We start from the raw sequence: 20882 nt of genomic DNA on the forward strand, positions 1-20882 counted from the left end.
TTTAACATAAGCAACGTGTGAGCGTGGCGGTAGTACCCATGCACATAGAACAAGCGATCCATCCTCTTCCCTTCTTTCTTCTTTCTTTATTTGAACACGCTGACAGCGTGTCGTTCCACCAAAGCCCCCGCGCTGCTGCTTGTTGTTTACCGGATAGTGTGTTTGTCTCTCTCTGGTGCCCTCATGCCTCGGCGTCTTGTCAAAAGTCGGTCATGTGTTTTTGTGCAGCTCATAAAGCGTCAGCGAGGCTTCACTCAAGCAGAGCAGTCGGGCTTTATTGGTAGTTCCTCATGTTTTACTGCCTTGAATCAGCCCTTTCCAAGGATTTTAATAAATGTTAAGCAGTCCTCACAGAGTGCAGCTTTTATAGAGTGACTTTAGATTCCAGTCGTTCCACCCTCCCACCACCAAAACAAAAAAAAAGAATAATAGAACGCTAATGAATCCCACCATCTCACCGGGCCAAAGACATGCAAAGTCATTTGACGTGTAATTTGCTCCGCAACTATAAAGTTTACCTGGGAAGGCTACTGAAACATTTCATTATATTTGTCTAAAGAAAGCTTGTTTCGTCATCCCTTTAATGCCGCGTGACGTCTGACTGTATTTGTTTCCAGGTGCAGAGAGGAGCTCTATGCTGCTCTGGTAGCATGATGTGCATTTGTTGAAAAGATATCTGGATAGAACCGCTGTCTCTTTAGTCAGCCAGTGCATCTTTTTGTGTGTTAAAATGAAGTCCTGATGTGTTGGCGTTTATTGGAACGGATTCATTTTTTTTTTCTCCAAAGCTGAACATGAAATGAGCTTCAACCCGAAACATCAATGCGGCAAAGTCTTTATTTTGTTCAAGAACATAATCTGGCAATCAAATATTTCTAGAAAACAAAATAACCTAACCTTCAATACAGTCTCAAGTCAGATCTACATGTCATCATACGATAGTAATATCTACGAATAAAAGAATAAGAGTGAGTTTAAAAGTTGGATTCCATGCTGCTGACATGATCCACAGCCGCACATCAGGGGGAAAAAATAATTATACACATGGAGAAGAGATTTGATGTTGCGTGCACTTTCGTTAACGGCCACATGGGATAAGACGTAGTCAGCTTTTTTTTCTGATGGGGTTTTTGTTTGTTTTTTTGGATAGATGGTTATGGACGGTCATTTCTTCTGTACTTAAAGATCGAAGCCAGGCGTTCTTAGTCTCAGCTCGGTTGTGAGGGATTTGTCTCAGATGAGCTGTGGAAGGAATATAAATAGTAAATTACTGGGCCAGTAATTACTTTCATATTCTGTGTGTTTCCCTTCCTTTCAACGCCCAGCCACGTAAGAACCCCAAAATGATATAAATGTGAGTGCGTGTGTGTGTGTGTGCGTGTGTGTGTGCGTGTGTGTGTGCCAAAACATAAGCCAAAGTGACCTATTCTGTAAAAAATGTTGCTGGCTCTTTGGACAATGACAGCATGATGCCTCATTAGGATTTCTGGCGTCCACGTTGATGCGACACATTGATTTTCAATGACATCATCGTTATGAGGCCATTTATCGTTTAACTGTCAACTTCGCGGCTAAGTGACAGTCATGTTGTCTGGTTCCAATCAGCGTCCGCAGGGGAGCGCAGCAGCAGGAAGTGCAATGTAATGCAAAAATGTTCAATAGGTCAAAGGTTAGGATATTAGAATTAGGTGGTACTGTAGCTTGTCAGTACTCGCCAAGTCTTTCTTCACGCCGCTTTCTAACGCATAAACATTCTCTGGAGTGAGTTGATACGTGACGCATTTGGACATCTGTTGTAATTCTTATCTGTGCTGTTTCTCGGCCATGAATCACGCACAGTAACGACCCTCATTAAGGTATTTGAGTTAATTGCCCTTTTGTGCGCGTGTGTGTGTACGTGTGCATCGGTCAGTGCTCCAGCCTCCAGAAGTAGACGTTGCGAAAACCTTGTGGGGGGAATGAGTCCCGCTGTGGATGCATCCTGGCATTCCAACCATTTCCTGTCAGATAGGATTATGAGCCCTCTGCGCCGCGCTCTCTCATGGCCGAGGGCCTCATGATACTCAAAAACACACTCTGAATGGCAGTTTACTGTGAGAGGGGGGGGATTAGGGCGAGGGGAGGTCCATGGGAAGCACCCGCAACCGCGTGGAGTCCATGAGTTCCGCGTGAGCTGGACTGTCTGATGTGCAGGAACACGGGCTACACACAGATGTTGTTGGACGGATCGAGGCACTTCATCTGACCGACGCGTCTGAATCGCAGGACCGGAGCGCCTAGCAACAGAGTCTGTGCCCTCTGTCCCCTCTAAAGGCTGCCTGCTGCACTTCAATCACTTTGAACATCTCCTTTAATGGCCAATACATGACTTCATTACATTTTTACATTATGCGGATAATAAATGAGTCTCTTACTGTGAGAACATGGCCTCTGTCTGCCTTAGTGGCCTTGGTGGACTGCTTTATGTCACACGGTCACTGGGAATCTGAACTGGGTGCCATTCCCATGTTCAGACCGCCGTCCTCTAGGACATCCACCAGTATGACCAGGTAAACACTTGCATCCGTCACATTTTTACGCATTCGCTGTGGAATCTTTGTCCGTTGCTCATGTGGACAGCACAGAGCTCAGCTATGTGGCGCATTCAGCTTCCTAATTGTGTTTCACACCGCAATCAACATTAATGGCCTCCGAGTTGAGACGTTTTTCTCCGTCCGTAGCTACGTAATTCTCATGAAAGTGTGCCGCAAGTGTCCGTTAATTTATCAGCTTTCCTGGAAAGTGCAAACTTCTGTGAGAATCACAGGAAGCTGCTTTTTTTTCGTTCACATCCTCCAGCGTTTCAGTCACATGCTCGTGCTTCTTGTTTTCGCCCCCCCTGCATACGTGTCGGAGACAGAATAGCTGTGTTAGTCATCATCGCCATCATAGCGCCGAGAATGGCGGAAAAAATAGTGAGACTTGCAGTAAATAATAGGAGGAAAGGAAGACGGCGGGGTGTTCTCGCATACAGACATGTGGGGGGTTACTCAACACCCTCCCCAGCCCACCTGAGGCCTTTAACACATTCTCCACACCATGTGGCTCTATTCAGCTCTATGACAACGATGGAGTCCCAAATACAACAATGCATCGGCATATCAAGTTCCTCGTGATGCTGACGGAGAAGTAACGGCTCCACTCGACCTCTCGGGTTTCACTTTTAATTCAGTCTAATGTCAGACCTGCCGTGGGTTTCCATGCTTGTCTGCTCGCTTTGTAAGTTGACCTTTTGAAATCTTTTGAACAGTCACTCGGCCTCTCCGTCGGCTAACAGGAGCTTTGTAGGTGATAATGACGTGGCTTAAGAAAACCTGATAATGCCTACTTTATGTGAGATATGACGTGTGGATGCAGCCTCCGCACAAAGCTTTTCTTTTTCTCCATCTGCAGTATGACTCGTCACAAGTGTGTGATCCAAATTACCGATGACGCGCATCGGTGAACATCACTGCCTTTTCTGTTGCTGGAATAGTGTTGGTTTGTTAATTTATTAAGGTTGCGCTTGTTCCTATTTTGACTGGGGTTCACGAACTCCTTTGACCTGCTGCATTGTCAAATATGCTGGTAAACAATGCGTTGGTGCCGCTCCAAGCTGGAACATTTCACCGCAGCCCAAAGACTGCAGAGAGAAACTCCAGCTACAGGAATAAGAAAACAAAAATGTTGTTGCTTCGTCGACGAGGGGGGCCAGGCTTTCATGTGTTGCTGTGGAACTGTGTTTTGCATTTTCCCCCCACTTTACATTCTTGTGTGTGTGTGTGTGTGTGTGTGTGTGTGTGTGTGTGTGTGTGTGTGTGTGTGTGTGTGTGTGTGTGTGTGTGTGTGTGTGTGTGTGTGTGTGTGTGTGTGTGTGTGTGTGTGTGTGTGTGTGTGTGTGTGTAGCATTCTTCTCCCAATCTCTCCCGCCAAAATGACCACTCTGACAAGACCCTGATATTACGACGCATACGTCTGTGTTTGCATTTTCCTAAAAAAGAGAGAAAACGATGAGTGGTATTTCCACATTTCCTGGGATGGGGGTCCCACTTAGGGTCACGAGGTGCTGCTCCAGGTCAGAATCAATGCCGTTTGTTTGCGCGGTCTTACATCGAGTTTCCTCCGGCCATTCTCATCTACAGAGTTCAACAATTAAATCCCAGCAGAGCTTACCAGAGATAAGCACCAATTTCCTGTGAATTAAGTACTTTTGAGTCAAACTCATGTCCTTTTTCTCTTATTCCCCTGCTCTCATCTTTCCTTGCAGTCTCTACAAAAAAAGGTTTTGTTTGGGCCCCTAAGTCTGCCGCTCTAAGCCTCTTAATGTACTCTTCAACTTAATGCCCCTTCTCTTGAAAGCACCACTAAGCGCCGCCTCTTTGACCTGAAGCAATCCCAAATACTTGCACTTTGACGTGGTGTTGTAAATGTCAAGGAGGGGATATTTTTCAACTTTTCCCCGATTCCCTGAACAAAATAAAAATTGATTTCAATTTGATTTCTGGCGAGCTGTGGTGTCTTCATAAATGGACACAGCTTGTTATGGCAAAAAGAAACGACTGGATTTCATGCAACGCCTTGCGATTTTCTTCAATGAGTCTTGTATGGCGATCTGGTTCAAGAATGTAAAACATTAAATTACCAATAAATTGAAGGCTGGAGCGCTCTGAAAATTGTGTCAAGGCAGGGATTATATAAGACTATTGAAAGCACATGTCCTAATATTGGAGCAGAGCAGAGTTGGAGGTTTTGGCAGACTTTTTTTTTTTTTTTTGTAAAGCATTGCCCTGACATTTTACAGGGCAGGAGTATCTTTATGTAAAAGGAACTTACATTTGCTGTAGATGGCCCCTGCAGAGCACCATTCATGTGATGAAAGACACAACGTTTTCTTAGAAAACCACTTCTAAACAGATAGATAGTGTAGCAAAATGGTTTCCCCTCTGGCCCCGGAGTGTGTGACCTCCCTGTTGGACACCTGTGCAGACCTTGTCTCCAGTTGTTCGGCAAGCTGTGCAGCATGTCTCCTGCTGTGTAGCATGTCTCCTGCTGTGTAGCATTTCTCTGCTGGGTACTGCTCTGCTCTCACGTCTCCCCTCTTGTTCGGCCCACAGGACTGCTCCAGCTCCGAGGAGTACACGGTGGCTGCTGCACTGCTGCCCCTGTCGACAGCCTTCTACAGGGTAAGGAAATGAAATGAAACGAAAAAAAACAAGGATGTATGTTGCTGTTATAGTTTCATCAGTGTGCATAGAAACCACTGCTCGGCAAGCGTAGATTATAAATTTAGCAACTCTCGATTTAGAACCAGCTTTGCTTTTTTTTCCCTTCACTTATTTTTCGCTGTGTCTGCTCTTTTAACTTCAAGTTGTTTTTTTTCCGAGGTTGATGTCCAGAAACATCCCTAACACAAAAATATAAGAATGCACAGCCAGAGAGCACTCCTAGTGGGTCAGAATGATCTTCTTTTTTCTTGTTTTTATCGGTCTATACATTGTTCTTGTAGGAAAATCCTAATCATTCCACCTTAAAACATGTCCGCCTTCAATCCCGTATCCAAAGTAAAACGATTTTAATCTAATCTGAGTATTTCTGATGTCACAAAATCTAGACCATTACTGCATATTAGCATAATATGCGTCGGCGTCTAATTAACACTGCACTATAGAAGAAGTTGCGAGTTGGGATCCTTGCTGATCCCAGAGCATGTACACGCAAAGAACAGCATGTTAAACCCTGCACAGGAAAATATAGATGACGGGCCGTGCTCCTTGTTTTCCGACTACATTATCAACCCAGGGTCGCTGCACAGTTCACCGCAGCTGTGTCCCCACAGCTTGCTTGTTGCCATGGGGACAGACACAACTCTCCGCACTGGCTTTTTGTTGGGTACCAGTGCCCATACCCTGATGGGCTGGATTGCGACCTTGCCTGCTCTCTTCCAACACATGACTCATGCAGTTCACATGCCAGGCTGATGTAACTCTCTTAGATGGGACCTGGTGTGTTGTTTATTTTCTTGTTTCTCTTCAGGGCCTCCGGTATTAAGGATTTATAAATGATGTCTCTGTTTCTGAGTGCATGCATGTTCAATAATGTAACAAGGATATACATCTACAAAGCTTCTGTTTCAGAAGAATTTCCATTCTGATGCAATGGAACGATTTCCAGCTATTTTAGTAAGATGATTATAAATAATTTCCTTTTCTGGCAATGACGGCTAATTAGAGGGAAGAATATTTGGAGAATGCAACCGATTTCTCTCCCCCCCACCCCTTGTTATGAACAGATTGGAACTGGTGACATGTTTGAGCTCTGCCTCACCCAAAGGGTGAAAAGTAATGTGAGGTCAGGAGGGAATCTGCCAAAAGTATTCTGTAAGCTCTGGTTTAGTGGCCCAAAGATCATGCAGGGAAAAATGTGAGAAACACATAGTTTGGTAATGGAGAATCCAAGCAGCTGTCATCATGGGTGGGAAGGCATACACGGTCCTAATAAGAGTATTAAAACACGTAGCCTTACAAGTTTGGTGACATGGGTGAGGTGCATTGATTTTTGCAAAGAACAATATGTACCCCGACACCTCAGCAAACACAAGCATCTCATCTGTCAGAGGCCCCTCACCAGACGTCCGTCTCCATCCATGAAACTTACATAAGGACCTCTCAATCATTGCTCACACATTACAGTAGGCATGTGTTCGACAAGCAGTTGTGAATACATCATACAATAAATGATTAACCTGTCCTTTAACCTTGAATCTGACGAGAAGACAAAGTCATTGGGGAAAAAATGTGAGAGCAATTGGAACATTGCAGCATATATTTGAGCTCAGTTTTTTTTTAAGAAGAAATCATTACGATATTGAACATGCTGCCTATAAACATTCTTGAATTTCCCTCAGGATGAATACTATAACTATATCTATCCTTTGACCTTTAATTGGTCAAAGTCTTCCGTCACATGCTAGATTTACTAAAGCCTGAATAATGGGTCAAAAGGAGATGCAGAAGACTAGTTTTCTTACTACTACTTGAATTAATGCTGAATGGTTATTATGGGAATTTTGCCCAATGACTTAAGAAAAACTGCCACGCCCAGTATTTATTAAGAAGTATGTGTGTTTTTTTTGTATTCCTGCGCGACAGCTTTGACTATAATAGGATTTCAGGTTGTACTTCCTTCTGTCTGTTCAAAAATGTCTGTACTGCTATTGCACCTCGCTAAAGACTGTTCAAGTTCAGGGGTCAGACTTGGGTCAAGTCCCTGTTTGGTTTTCTTGGCCAGACTTGGCCAGCTAACTCCGTGGTCCTGCTTACAGTGGTTCGTTCCCCACGGCCTCCAAGTCTCCAGGTCGGGGAATGTGGGAAGATCCCCTCGCACTGCAACCATTATTTGTAGTAACATGATGACACAGTTTATGCAATTGGCCCACGTTTTACGTTCAGTTGTTTTTTATTTTCCCGTTTCTTTGGTTTCCCCTCAACTAGACCCTTCTTCTGTGTTTTGCCCAAACTAAATGGAACTTATGGAACAGTATTCGATTGAGGTTTGTTCATTTTTCCGATAGAAGGAAGGTGGAACTGATTTGCAAAAATATCTTTTGGCCTAGATCACGCACGGATGGTGTCATTTGGCCTGCGTAGGTAAAGTTCATCTAAATGCCACACAACCTTTGTACAGAAGCCCTTTGTTAGAGTTGAGCTTTTACATTCTGTTGTGATCCTCTAATCTGCACAGACGGCTCCTCTGGTATTCATTATCTAGCGAGGGGGGCGGGTTTATCAGGAGATGAACAGGTGTCATTGACGTCTGGGTCTGTTGTTATCCTGCCCTTTGCAGTCCCACATACTTCTTCTTCCATTTGAATGTGTCCACTGAGATAAAGCCTCCATCCGGGGTGAAAACACGTATTGGACAAGGCAGCAAGTGAAAAAAAAAAAAAATCCCAAACACCGAGAACACTTGACTGTTAGCATTCTTTCAGCCACAGTTTATCCGTGGAGGGATTTGGCGGCGTGCTCCGTCAGACTGCTCCCCGTCGTGTTTTCGTGAGGAAAGTTACGTAACGGTGACCCTTGTATATCTCAGAAATGTCCAGCTCTGTTCTTCCTGAATCTGTGTTTACTTTGTGTTGGGAACATTTATGTCACTTGTATATCATGTTTCCACACAGTTGTGGCCTATGGATGCCATAGCGGGTTTTGTTTATGAGTCAACAGGTTTTCCTCTTTGTTTTACATGACTCAATACATTGTTTGAACTGAGATGGATTGTGTACAGGTCAGGCATGCGTCGCCACAGAGGACTCGAAGACAAATAATGACTGTTTTTGTATCTACAATTCGGGGATGCTATGCATTCTTCCAAAGCACTTGTAAATAATGTTGTTGCCCCCAAGGCTGGTGACATATCAGACACAGCAGTCAGCACTCGGCGTCTACAAACAAACCAGCACTCCCTTCGGTGACATGCGCTGTCCCTCGGTCTCTGGGAAGACACCGGGGACACGCGCGATGCTGTGTGGCCGTCCAACTAGTGTTTGGCTGCAGTAAATCATGCTGTGAACCTTGGGATGATGTCCCAGAGTTCAAAACAAGATCCCAAATCCTGATAGCCTCATTCCTCTGACCTGTACACAGCCTTTTCTTCTTTCTATCTGCCTTCGTGTTTCCAACTTGTTTTTCACCCTTTCTCCCTCAGCCCTGCATTCCTCCTCTTGACTAGTCACACGACCAGATGGGTCCGATAGTGCTGTACTCCCTCCTTCCCCTTCCTCTTCACTTCTTACTTTCCTTTCCTCCTCCTTTTCCTCTCCTTTATCCTTTGCTTCCCCGTCCTCCTCCTTGCCCATCCGTCTTGTGAATGTCTTCTTCCAGCCCTGCGTATTATCATATTGGGAAGAGATGACCTCGGTCAAAATGACCTGCACATATCTGACAAGTCAAAAGAGAACAGCCGGGTTGAGAATAGACAGCATAGGCCAATCCACACAGACCCCCCCCCTACACAAACAAACACCCACGCCCACACAACATCTGCAGCGAGACACGTAACACATTCCTGTGATGGAAAGGTATTATGATACTGCCAGAAGGGCTTCACTTCATTGCATTGTATTTGTCACCATGCATTTACTAGCCAGTGTCCGTCTGGCCTCGTCGCAGCCAGTCCAGTGACCACGTTCTCCGTAGTCCCGTGTCATGGTTGGTCACATCATAGCCTCTCTTCAAAGCCTTTCTAGCCACAGCACATATGTCATTTCATCCAGCGTTGCTCTGGCCTTATTCCCACGCTCAATTTATGGCAGCGTGCTTTCGTTCGTCTGACGATAGCAAAGTAAGAGTAATCATCTCTATTTCTGGAGAGAAAACGGTTCATCTCAACAAACTCCCATCCTTATGTTGCACGATCTGGTGCAAGGCTGCACAACACCAGGGTCTCGGAACTGGACCACAGGTTTGCAACTTGCAAGTAATTCTCAAACGGTCAGTAATGACCTGAAAATAAAGTATTGATCAGGTTTAAGCCGTCGATATTTAAGTGTCATAGGCTTTTAATTAGCCTGATGAATTTTGCAAAAAAAAAAAAGTAACCATTTTTTGTGTTCTGTGTTTACAAATCCCTCAGACTAGTACTCCCGTTCTTTTCCTTAATTGAGATCCTTTTTGTATCTGTTTCTTATTAGCCAACTGAGTATCCGAGTCTCTTTTTTTACACCCTAAAAACTCAGTTTCCAGTACATTTACATTTACATTTAGGTCATTTAGCAGACGCTTTTGTCCAAAGCGACTTACAATAAGTACATTTGTCAAAAGAAGGAAACAAGGAAACCACAACGAATCATTGCCGATAAAGTAAGAGCTAAAAATAGAACAAGTGTTAGATCCTCATCTGAGTAAACTAGTAGTTCAAGAGCAACAGTGCTACGATCAGAGTGCTATAGGTAAGGGTATTTTTTTTTTTTGGGGGGGGGGGGGGGGGGGGTCATGCTAGTCGAGGTGAAGTCTGAACAGGTGAGTCTTGAGCCTTTTTCGGAAGATGGCAAATGACTCAGCTGTCCTGACATTGGTCGGGAGTTCGTTCCACCACTGAGGCGCCAGAACAGAGAAGAGTCTGGACTTTGCTGAGCGACATTTGTTTGATTTCAGCGATGGTGGTACCAGCCGGCCAGCTGAAGTAGAGGAGCGAAGTGCTCGCTTCGGGGCATGAGGTTTGACCAGTGTTTGAAGGTAGATGGGTGCCGTTCCATTGATGGCCCTGAAGGCCAGTGTCATCGTCTTGAATTGGATGCGTGCGGCAACAGGGAGGTCACGGAGGAGGGGGGTCACATGGGAGAATTTGGGTAGATTGAAGATAAGGCGTGCTGCAGCGTTCTGGATACGCTGCAATGGTTTAATCGCAGAGGCCGGGAGTCCGGCCAGGAGAGAGTTGCAGTAGTCAAGGCGGGAGATGACCAGTGCTTGGACCAAGAGTTGCGTTGCATCCTTTGTGAGGAGGGTCCGAATCCTGCGGATGTTGTAGAGGGCAAATCTGCAGGTCAAAAACCAGTAAAAGGGTACATTTTGTTATCTAATATTAGTAGAAGAACAGCGTGTATTAACAAGTTAGAGTGTGTTTCCACATATTGTACATTTTTATGAATCAATTAAAAATATGTCTAAATCATGATGAAGAAAGCGTTACTCCTGCATGATGACCGCTGTATGGGCACAAGCTCCGGCACCCCACACGTCCTCCCAGCTCTCCTCTCTTGGTTTCTGGCCCGTTACACTGGGAGATCTGTCTGTTTTCTTTGTGTCTTGTACTTACAGTGACCCCTCTAATTGTCATCCTTCAACGGCAAACTGTGAAGTGATAATGGAAACCACTGTATTGTGTCAGGCTCAGGGGAGGGAAATCAGAAGCGAATCAAATAAGAGGTTTGAGCTTCCGCTTGGAATTGGGATGGATAGTTAGTGAACGTTGGGGGGCGCAGCGTGCTTCTTTTGAGCTGTTTGTGCTCTGCGTTGTTTGCCCATATGTTTTATACAGGACGGTATGGGCCAGCGTTAATGCCTTTAGCAGCGCAAGTTTTTGCGAGCAGCAAGTGCTTTGCTTTTCAGCCAGCACTGATGGAAAAAAAAAAACAACAAAAAAACAGCACAGCTTCCAAATACATCGAGACACAGAAGGAAAGAGTGGTGGTCTGTTGCTCCAATAGGGTTGTTGTCTGTTAAAAATGTACGGCTTTCAAGGAATGATTGATTTCGCTTTAAAGCCCACAGCTGACTTTTTTTTGTTTTGTTTTTCCACTTCTCTCTCTGTTTTCAAATCAACTCCTTTTCAAGAGACACTTACTGAAAACCCATTGCATGCAAATAGCCAATGAGGGATAAAGTTGCGCTAACCCACAAATAGAGTGAGGGCTACAACCATTACAATCCAGCGGGTAAGACAGGACTGAACACACATAATACAGGCAGAGGATGTATTTACTTTAGACAGGAGCAGCTGTTAAATTAAATATTTGAATATAAGAGAGGCTATCAACATAGTACACTTGTATCAAATGGAAATATCGATGTTTTTATGTGTGATTTACACACATTTTCCTCGACATTTTGGATTTTCCAAGAAACTGGAATTTTGTTCTAATTTTGTGCCGAGTTTGAGGAATGTCATGCATGTTAGGTTGTAATTCAGTTCATCTGCTTGTGTAGTCAATACATAAAGTCACTTTTATGTCCCTAACATCCGTTTAAATGGTCAACAATAACAAACCTGCCTGGCAATGCGACATCTGGTGTGCATCAGTTGCTATTAAAGACAACACAAAGTGTCATAGAAACAGGGATGCGAATCACTCTTTTTTTCTTTTTCTTTTGATCCCTGCTTTTTGTTTTTGTAACTTTTTTGGGCATTTAATTAGCCTCATCACATTCTTTAAAGTTAGCTCATAAAACAATTAGTTTCCCTCAATAACATGTTTTACCATGTATCACTGGTGCGGACGTGGGTGGGCTTGCATATTGGAACAAGCATGCAGTGGTTTGGTAACCTTCAACACACAAACGTCCACTCGAAGCCACAGTCAGCTGTTTAATCTCGCTTTGACTCGACCAACTATGTTGTGTGTTGCAGAAATTGGCTGCTGGAGTGAACCAGTTTGCGTACACCTGCATTCAGGATCATCCCATCTGGACCAACCAGCAGTTCTGGGAAACCACTTTCTACAGCGAGGTCCAGAGTCAGATCCGAGCCCTTTATCTTAACACCCCAGAGGGGAAAGAAAGCATCGCAGCGAGGCTAAAGGTGAGACGGAAAATGACCCAGTGTGAGATATATATTTTCTGATAATTATTTACTATTTCTAACCCTCGTTGAACAACAAACCCTGACCCCTCCAGGAAGCGGGGCCCAAGCCTGCAGCGGGCAGAGAGGAGGAGCACACCGCCATGGACCTGGCAGCAGAGCAGCTGCGTATGTGGCCGGGCCTCAGCAAGGAGAAGCAGCATGAGCTGGTGAAGAATGAGGAGAGCACGGTGTTCAGCCAGGCCATCCACTACGCCAGCCTCATGGTTTACCTGCTGGTCCCTTTGGACACCAGCAAGATGAAGCTGCTCCGCAACGTCCCCGTCGCCGACTGGGAGAGCGGCAGCAACAGCATCGTCACGAACAGGTCAGCGCGGCGCGGTTTACTGTCCACTAAGCTCGAACCAAGACTAGATTACAACATGTTTGTCAGGCAGAATGCTCAGAGTCGTCTGCAGGAAACCTGGAGGTAAGGTTTCATGATTTGGGAGTATGTGTACCTCTCTTAATAAGGTGATGATAAGCATGTGGGCGAATGTGGCCTGACTCTTGGTCTACATGATACCTTCCCATCGAGCCAGATGGAACGCGGTGCCTCTCCTGTTTCCGGCCCACATCCGTCCTGTGGGCTTCCATCGCTACTGCACAAAACAGAGCAAGGCTCATTTACTTCTGTTGGGAAGCTCAAAGCCCTCAGGGCGTCTTAAATGCGACTCCACTGTACTCGCCCCAACCAAACAAAATAACAGTGGAAGTGATTTCTCGTGCTGCGCAGTAACCCAGAGAGTGGAGAAAACCTGAGAAGATCCCCCATGAATGTCTTTTCTTAGAATCAAAAGGCATGCAGCCAACAACATTTATGGCTTTTTTTTTTTACCAAATAGTCAAGAACAGTGTTATTTTTTTAAATGTTTTCGTATGTACAGCATTTGAGCTTTATTCAACATTTGTTCTAAATTTCACATAAAATTCCTGCAAGAACTGTCACTATTTTATTTGTTGCGTGTGCTGCAGCCAAGGATTTGTTTGTGTGGAACTTTTCTCTATTTTTTGCCCCAGACTTGTTTGTCTTCACCGAGGACATTTGGATCTCATCTCGTCGACTATGAGTCTAGAGGGAAGGTTGCATCATGGCCTCGTGTGAAACAGTCTTTCTTGGCTAATAGAGCGATTGATCCGGGCGTCAACACGCGGCTCATGCCAGGCTGCAAATCACTCTCGCTTCCACAGCTCTTTATCGCAGTGCATCCTCGCATCCATTCATGTCAACGCGCAGTTCTCGGATCGGATTTCCTCCCGGGATGCGGTAGCATGACATGTCTTCATTTTCACCGAGTCATCGCGCGTGTGTTTTACAGCATCGCCGGCAGCGTCGCGGAGAGCTTCGACACGGAGAGTGGCTTCGAGGACTCGGAGAACAGCGACGTGGCCAACTCTGTGGTCAGGTTCGTCGCCCGCTTCATTGACAAGGTGTGCACGGAGAGCGGAGTCACCCAAGACCACATCAAGAGCCTGCACAGCATGATCCCAGGTAGAGCGCACACAATGTTCATTCACATGCCGCCACTGTCCTAATTCCCTCAGCGTTAAGCAGGGCAACCCTTGCGTGTGTGTATTCTCAGCCAAGACCAGCACCCTGGGAGACCTCTGAGCTGATTAACTCCTGACATGTTAAATGGCCTTAAAATCTGTAAATACACACCGTGGTTGTAAGACCGCGTGGACATGCATGTGGTTCCCTGTACCAGCTCTGTGTGTTCCCTTGTGTACGTACATATGGTAGCTGACCCCAGCTTGTGACCCGCAGGCATTGTTGCTATGCAGATGGAGGCTCTGGAGGCAGTTCACAGAGAGAGCAGGAGGTTACCTCCCATTCAGAAGGTGAGCGTCGCTCTATTCTTGACTGCTGGGATTTCCTCTGTGTGTGAGAGTCAAGTCTGATACCTGAACATGTGAATCGGCCCGGTACCGAGTACTGAGCAGATACTAGTGTGTTAAAAACAACGTTATTTATTCAAGTTTCTCTGCAAAAAAATTTATTTTACATTTGACCGCATCACTCTAATGTAATAATTTGCGCAATACTCGTTATTACTGAACACATTATAATGTAACTCAATGCAACATCCGTACGTTAGCGCTGTTATCAAGCAGAATTGTGCGGCACACCGACTGCCAACAGCTTACATTACGCAGTTCTCCTCCCGCCAATTTCAACACAGAGTTGTCCATCCATCCATTGTCTTCCTCTTATCCTGTAGTCTGGGTCGTGGGGGGCTGGAGTCGATCCCAGCTGTCATTGGGTGAAGGCAGGGTTCACCCTGGACAGGACGCCAGTCCATCGCAGGGTGGAGACAGACAACCATTCACGCTCACATTCACACCTACGGGACATTTAGAGTCACCAATGAACCTATCCCCATCCTGCATGTCTTTGGACTGTGGGAGGAAGCCGGAGAACTCGGAGAGAACCCACGCTTAAACGGGGAGAACATGCAAACTCCACACAGAAGGAATCGAACCCGGGACCCTCTCGCTGTGAGGCGACAGTGCTACCCACTACACCACCATGCAGCATGAGTTGTTGTTCACAATGTAGCAAATATAAGAGATTACTTGTGTGCACACTTGCAGTACCAATCCTGTACTCGCCGGTGTACTCCATACAGCATTTTAGGCAGAGGCGTTTCGTATTCTGGTATTGGTTAAAGTTAAATGTCATCTGCTTAAGAGTGCCGTTCACATCCAATGTTTTCCAGTCATCATAATACTTTCAGATTTCACCAGTTAGTTTTTTTGGACCTTGCTGTGCTCTGTTTCTGCCAGCTCTTGGTAATTCATCTCACACACACACACACTAATACACACACACACACACTAATACACACAGACAAACACCGTGTCAGTGCTGCTTTGGGAGCGAGCTGGAGACCGTAGCGAGCAGTCTGGGCAGATCGTCTGTGGTACTTTGTGGCTAACCCATCACACGTTTATGTGTTGGGCACAGCTTCCATGCTGGCCTGCTAGCTGCTAGCAGCATGCCAAAAATACTGAAAAAGTGTGTAAACAACACTGACTCTGGATTCATGACAAGTCGGCATAGTGGTAGTAGTGGTCGGCTTAACACGGAGGAAAAAAAACCAAACAATGAATGTATTTTAGGTGCCGCTATAATAAGAAGTTGCAGCAGTAACAGGGTGCAGAGGGACTCGGCTGTCCATTCAAGGACGGATTCAAGAAGCTCTTTTTATCTCCTGGCTAGAGCTCAACTCCCCCCGGGCCGACTGTGGCCTTAATGGGAAATGCTGTGAATGATCTAATGTCCCTCCTCGTTCATATTTGTGACAGTGGAACAACTGAGTGTTGCTCGGCTGCATTTGAAGGCCAGAAGGAGCGGAGGCAATACGGGGTGAACACTTGTTACACTTTATACAGTAGAAAAAGTTGTACCGATGGATTCGTCTGACTAATAATCACAATTGTTAATGCAGTCATAATCTAGTAGTGCATATCATATGAGGCACATGTGTCACATTACACGTTTCCTATTCTTCTTTCTGAAGAAATGATTAAACCCACTAAGTAGAATAATGGTAGTATGTGTTTTAGGTGCTTTTGAACCGAACATGTGATGCATTATAGTCAGCTGACAGTGTTCTGTTGTGGTTTCTGTCACATTGTGTGTAACTGTCACGTACGCCCCACTGGAGGAAAAAAAACCTGAGCTGTTCAGATTAATAAGCCTTATTCTGCAAGTAAAAACAAATCATTATTTTTTTAAATCAGTGAATTGGATGAAGAGAACAGTTTTTTTGGTTAATAGATCCTTAGTTTTGCTTTGAGGGTTGAAACGGTAACAGGGTCTCTACAGAGAGTATGAATTGGTTTTTGTTTTTCAGATTGCTCTCTTATGCTCATTGTGTGTGTGTTTTTGATGCTGACGTACACGCGATGCTTAAATACGCTCACGGCTGTCATGTGGTGCTCTGATTTGGCATCATAATCATGTATTGATATCTTAACCTTTTGGAATCACAATCTCTGACGCAAATACTCTTGCTGAGCCCTGAATTTGGAGCACTTTACAATCCTGACTAATTTAATCTGAGACGTACTTCAACGACGGTGTGATTTGTGGCTTTTCTTCTGTCCTGACTTGGAATGCATTATGTTTTATTCCTCAGCCTAAGATTCTGCGTCCAGCGCTGCTGCCTGGAGAGGAGTTTGTGTCGGAGGGTGTGCGGGTGCTTTTGGACCCCGACGGCAGGGAGGAGGCCACTGGGGGCCTCCTGGGGGGCCCTCACATCCTGCCAGCAGAGGGAGCCCTTTTTCTCACCACATACCGCATCATTTTCAAAGGCACCCCCCATGATACACTGGGTAAATACTCAAGCATAGCAACACCAGCTTCTCAATCGCAATTAAATGAAATGTTTCTGTTCTATATCTAATATTTTTTTGTTACGCTATTGTATAATATAATTATTTTCAATATATGGGTCCCATATAGTGAATTGATACAGTTTTTCTCTGCTCAAATAGCAGCAGACCTTACCCTGGTACACCATAATTAATATCACTGTCATGATCTTTCTTAACCATTAGTTATTAGCAGGTTGCGTCCCTGTTTCAAACAGAAAAAATCTAATAAAAGCTCAGGTATTAGCAGGTGGTCCAGCGTGTTGTGTCAGTCAGATGCTGCACTGATGATCTCAGTAACATGATGCTGCTCTTGAATCCTGTGTGTGTCCAGTCGGGGAGCAGGCGGTCATCAGAGCCTTCCCAGTGTCCACGCTGACCAAAGAGAAGAAGATCAGCATCCAGAACCAGCTGCAGCAGAACATGCAGGAAGGCCTGCAGCTCCGCTCGGCATCGTTCCAGGTAAACAGACACACTCCACCCGTGTTAGTCCGGCGTGAACAGCGTTATCTAAGATCTTAAAGTGATGGACGCGGTGCAGTGCGTCATCGGGGTTTCTGTTTCTTAGATGATATATTCACATTACTATTATGATTTAATGCACATCTTTTAGAAATCCCTTGTGTTGCACAAACTTGATTCTTAGAATAAAAAATAACAGCCACTGTTGCTGCTTTTCAACTGTCCATTCCTAAATTTTTACTAACATGGATGCTGAAAGTGGCCATGTTCCTGGATTGTAGGTCACTTGGCCCGTTTGGACATCTCTTAAGAATCTAATCAGAATCCAGCATGAATATGAAATGTTGCTCGTGTCTGTACTTAATCCGTCGCGTCTCTTCCAGCTGATAAAGGTGGCTTTCGATGAGGAGGTCAGCTCAGAGATGGTGGAGATCTTCCGAAAGCACCTCCAGAGGATCCGCTACCCACAGTCCATCTTCAGCGCCTTTGCTTTCGCGGCGGGACAAACGGCACCTCAGCTGATCCTGCCCAAACAAAAAGAGAGGAACACTGGCTTCAGGTTTGTGGTGCAGCTTTACAGCAACGGCAAAGATACGGACTGCTTATTGTAAACGTCACGGAATTATGATTCCAGGTATCATCTGCACATGAATAAATTCCTCAGCCGTCTGTTTCTCCTCTGGAAATGTGGAGAAATGCTTTGAATGTGCACACAGTGAATGATGTTGCTGCGTGCTCTGCATTCCTCACAGGACGCTCTCCAAAACGATTGTCAAGGGAGCCAAGAGGGCCGGAAAGATCACGATGGGCCGCGGCAGCCAGACGACGCTGAAGAAGAACGAGAGAGGCAGCAGGATGACCTGGCACGAAGACGACGATGTTTCAAGTGAGAGCGACGACACTTTTGCATGCGACGGTGCAAAAGGGAGTTGGAAAAACGTAACTCGCCTGTGCATGTTTGCGTTTCAGTATCGGATGACGGCGAGCCGCCGCCCAGCAGCACATTGCGAGCGTTGGAGAAGTCCACCATGGAGCAGCTGGTGGAGCAGTCCTGTTTCCGTGACTACCAGCGCCTGGGCCTCGGCACCATCACCGCCAGCTCGTCCCGCTCCAAGTCGGGCGAGCAGTTCAGGATCACAGCCGTGAACAGACTCTACTCCCTCTGCCGCAGGTACGAGCTTCAGGAAACGGGGGGTGAACACGTTTATTTTCCAGGATTTGTAGACCTGCCGGAAGCTTTGTAAGCCTCCATATCTCAGAAGCCGGCGGGGAGTCCTCCTTTATGGATTCAAATCCAGCCAGTTCTACAAAAAGCACACATGCTGTGACTAATACACTCACAATCCACCCAGATCTTGGCTGTAACTTCAGTGAGAGAACATTTATTCATCTCTGTCTGTGAACGAATTTGCTTTGCGGTGAATTATTTTGCGGTTTTCCAAATACTTGTGCGAGACGTCAACCTCTCTCTCTCTGCCTCTGCCAGCTACCCGGGGCTGTTGGTGGTTCCTCAGGCAGTCCAGGACAGCAGTTTACACAAGGTGGCCCGCTGCTACAGACACAACCGTCTGCCTGTTGTGTGCTGGAAACATCCTCGCACCAAAGCCGTGCTGCTCCGCTCAGGAGGTTTCCACGGCAAGAGTGTGGTGGGGCTGTTTAAGTCGCAGAACCCCTCCTCGACAGGTGTGTATTTACACATTCAGCCGTTTTATCTTTCTGTACTTTTAACACGCTATTATAACAAACTGACCGCCAGGAGGAAGAGCTAATGAAACCGAACTAGCTTGCTCTTTTTTTTTCTTCTTTTTTTTTTCTGTAAAACACTCATTATGATCATTATTTTCTGTCTAAATCAAAAGTGTTGTTTTCTTCTTTAGCTCCTGCCTCATCCTCGGACTCCTCCAGTAGTCTTGAGCAAGAGAAGTACCTGCAAGCCATCCTCAACTCTATCCCGATTCACTTCAGAATGAACGGAAACAACACGCTGTCCAACCGCTCCCTCGTAGGCCTCTCGCCAGGTACATTGATGAGAATGTCCAGATCACATGTTGATGTATTTGGTTGCTGAATACGACAATTCTCTCTGCTTTGATCTGCTTCAGGGACACTTTGGATGTTTCTGGACTTTTGGGCCACTCAAATCTAAAACAATGTTATGATTTTTGAGTTTTTAGATCTCTGATAATGCAGGTAGCAGCTAAGATTTACTCCTGGAAACATAAAAGAAAATGAATGATGCCTCCTTTAACTTGAAGTGTCCCAATAAGCTGTAACATTGAGTCTGAAAGCACAGCAGCAGGACTCTGAGACTGGAACCGAGATGGAATGCAGCCATCAATACTATCAATTACTCCTATTGTTTAAAGTAGTATTTCACCATGACCTCGTGCTGTGTTCAGACATCTGATAAATACAACTTGCTTGTTAAAAACAAAGTGGATACGTCACATCAGCTCATGTCGGATAACTACATATTATTTAATGCTAATTGGATTACCTAGCATACGTTTCCTTCACAGTATGTGGGACAAAGGATGTATTGTAAAGTTTACAGACTGCCAGTGTTCTTACCATTAAGAAGAAGAGTGTCAGTGTTCCTGGCAATCACTTCCTTAATATCTATGATTTGGATGTTGGCACAAACATAACTGTAATTATACTACTATATCATTTTAAGGGAACAGATCATTATTAGATCCTTAGTTCCCCTCGAAAACAAAGCCATGTCACCTGGCTCCTACCTGACCTGAATTTGCTGTGCGATGACCTCAGCTCTGCCGTGGGAAAATGAATAGTTTGTTTGCGAGGGACAAGAGGCCACGAGTTCACTTCTTCTGATAAAAAGGAAAAAAACTGCAGCGTTGCACTCTATTTTTGTTCACTCCTGCTCTGTTTTCTCTCTCTAATCGCCCTCTTCCCTTCTTTTGTGTTTGCTCTGGTCTGCAGTTGTTTTTTCACCTACTTATCATTATGTGTGTGTGTTTATCAGGCAGAGAGAGAGAGAGAGAGAGAGCGAGACTGTGTGGGAGAAATACTCATATTCGCTAACATTTGGAAGGAAATCTGTACAATAAAAGGTTATGTAAGAATTACAGGACAGCCTGGGGTCAGTGCCCCGTCCATCCATCTCCTCTGACCCCCTCCTGTCTGTATCCTGAACATAACGGAGACGGTACAGCAGCCGGCAGCGGGCTGAAGCTGGATGCTCACACGCACACACACACACACATCTTGTGTTTAAAGTGCTCCGAAACTAAATGTAGCAGTTTCACAATGAGTTAAAAATGCACAACTAATCATAGCAAGCATTTTTGTTTTCTCTTGTAGATGAAGGGAGTGGAAGTGGACATTTGTCATCCCGTCGTTTATGATTTGGTGCTAACGCTGTAACAAAAAAAACCTTCCTGAATGCTGACACTCGGTGTAACGTATTGTACGAATGTTTTTGTCTCCAGGCAGTGACAGGAGGACATCCAGGATGCCAAAGATGGCTCCGGTCCATTTAGAGCTCCCATTCTCAAGCAGCTTTACCCGAGGAGGTGAGTGTCGTGTTCTGTTTCCTGCTCGGCGCGTCCACGTGTCTCCGCCTGCTGCCAGGTGAAATGTGAAACACCAGAATAAGTCATCTGTAGTTATGCATGTTTTATTATCGTCTAGTCTCGTTAGGGAAATGTTAGGAGAAGGGTTTT

General features: G+C 45.3%; 1 protein-coding gene across 2 annotated transcripts in view; it reads left to right on the plus strand.

Moving 5' to 3' along the window:
- sbf2 (SET binding factor 2) overlaps positions 1-20882 on the plus strand; it is an 80352-nt gene that overhangs the window by 46679 nt on the left and 12791 nt on the right. For both annotated transcript variants that reach the window (XM_084015702.1, XM_084015703.1), the window contains exons 17-29: positions 5133-5201; positions 12142-12312; positions 12408-12679; positions 13671-13843; positions 14120-14193; positions 16497-16692; positions 17066-17193; positions 17577-17752; positions 17946-18079; positions 18163-18364; positions 18680-18876; positions 19071-19211; positions 20649-20732. In XM_084015702.1, the coding sequence (XP_083871828.1) occupies positions 5133-5201; positions 12142-12312; positions 12408-12679; positions 13671-13843; positions 14120-14193; positions 16497-16692; positions 17066-17193; positions 17577-17752; positions 17946-18079; positions 18163-18364; positions 18680-18876; positions 19071-19211; positions 20649-20732 (2017 nt within the window). The remainder of the gene's footprint in view (positions 1-5132; positions 5202-12141; positions 12313-12407; positions 12680-13670; positions 13844-14119; positions 14194-16496; positions 16693-17065; positions 17194-17576; positions 17753-17945; positions 18080-18162; positions 18365-18679; positions 18877-19070; positions 19212-20648; positions 20733-20882) is intronic.

This window comes from Eutrigla gurnardus (assembly GCF_963514095.1).
Source record: "Eutrigla gurnardus genome assembly, chromosome: 1".
In the NCBI taxonomy this organism is placed as follows: domain Eukaryota; kingdom Metazoa; phylum Chordata; class Actinopteri; order Perciformes; family Triglidae; genus Eutrigla; species Eutrigla gurnardus.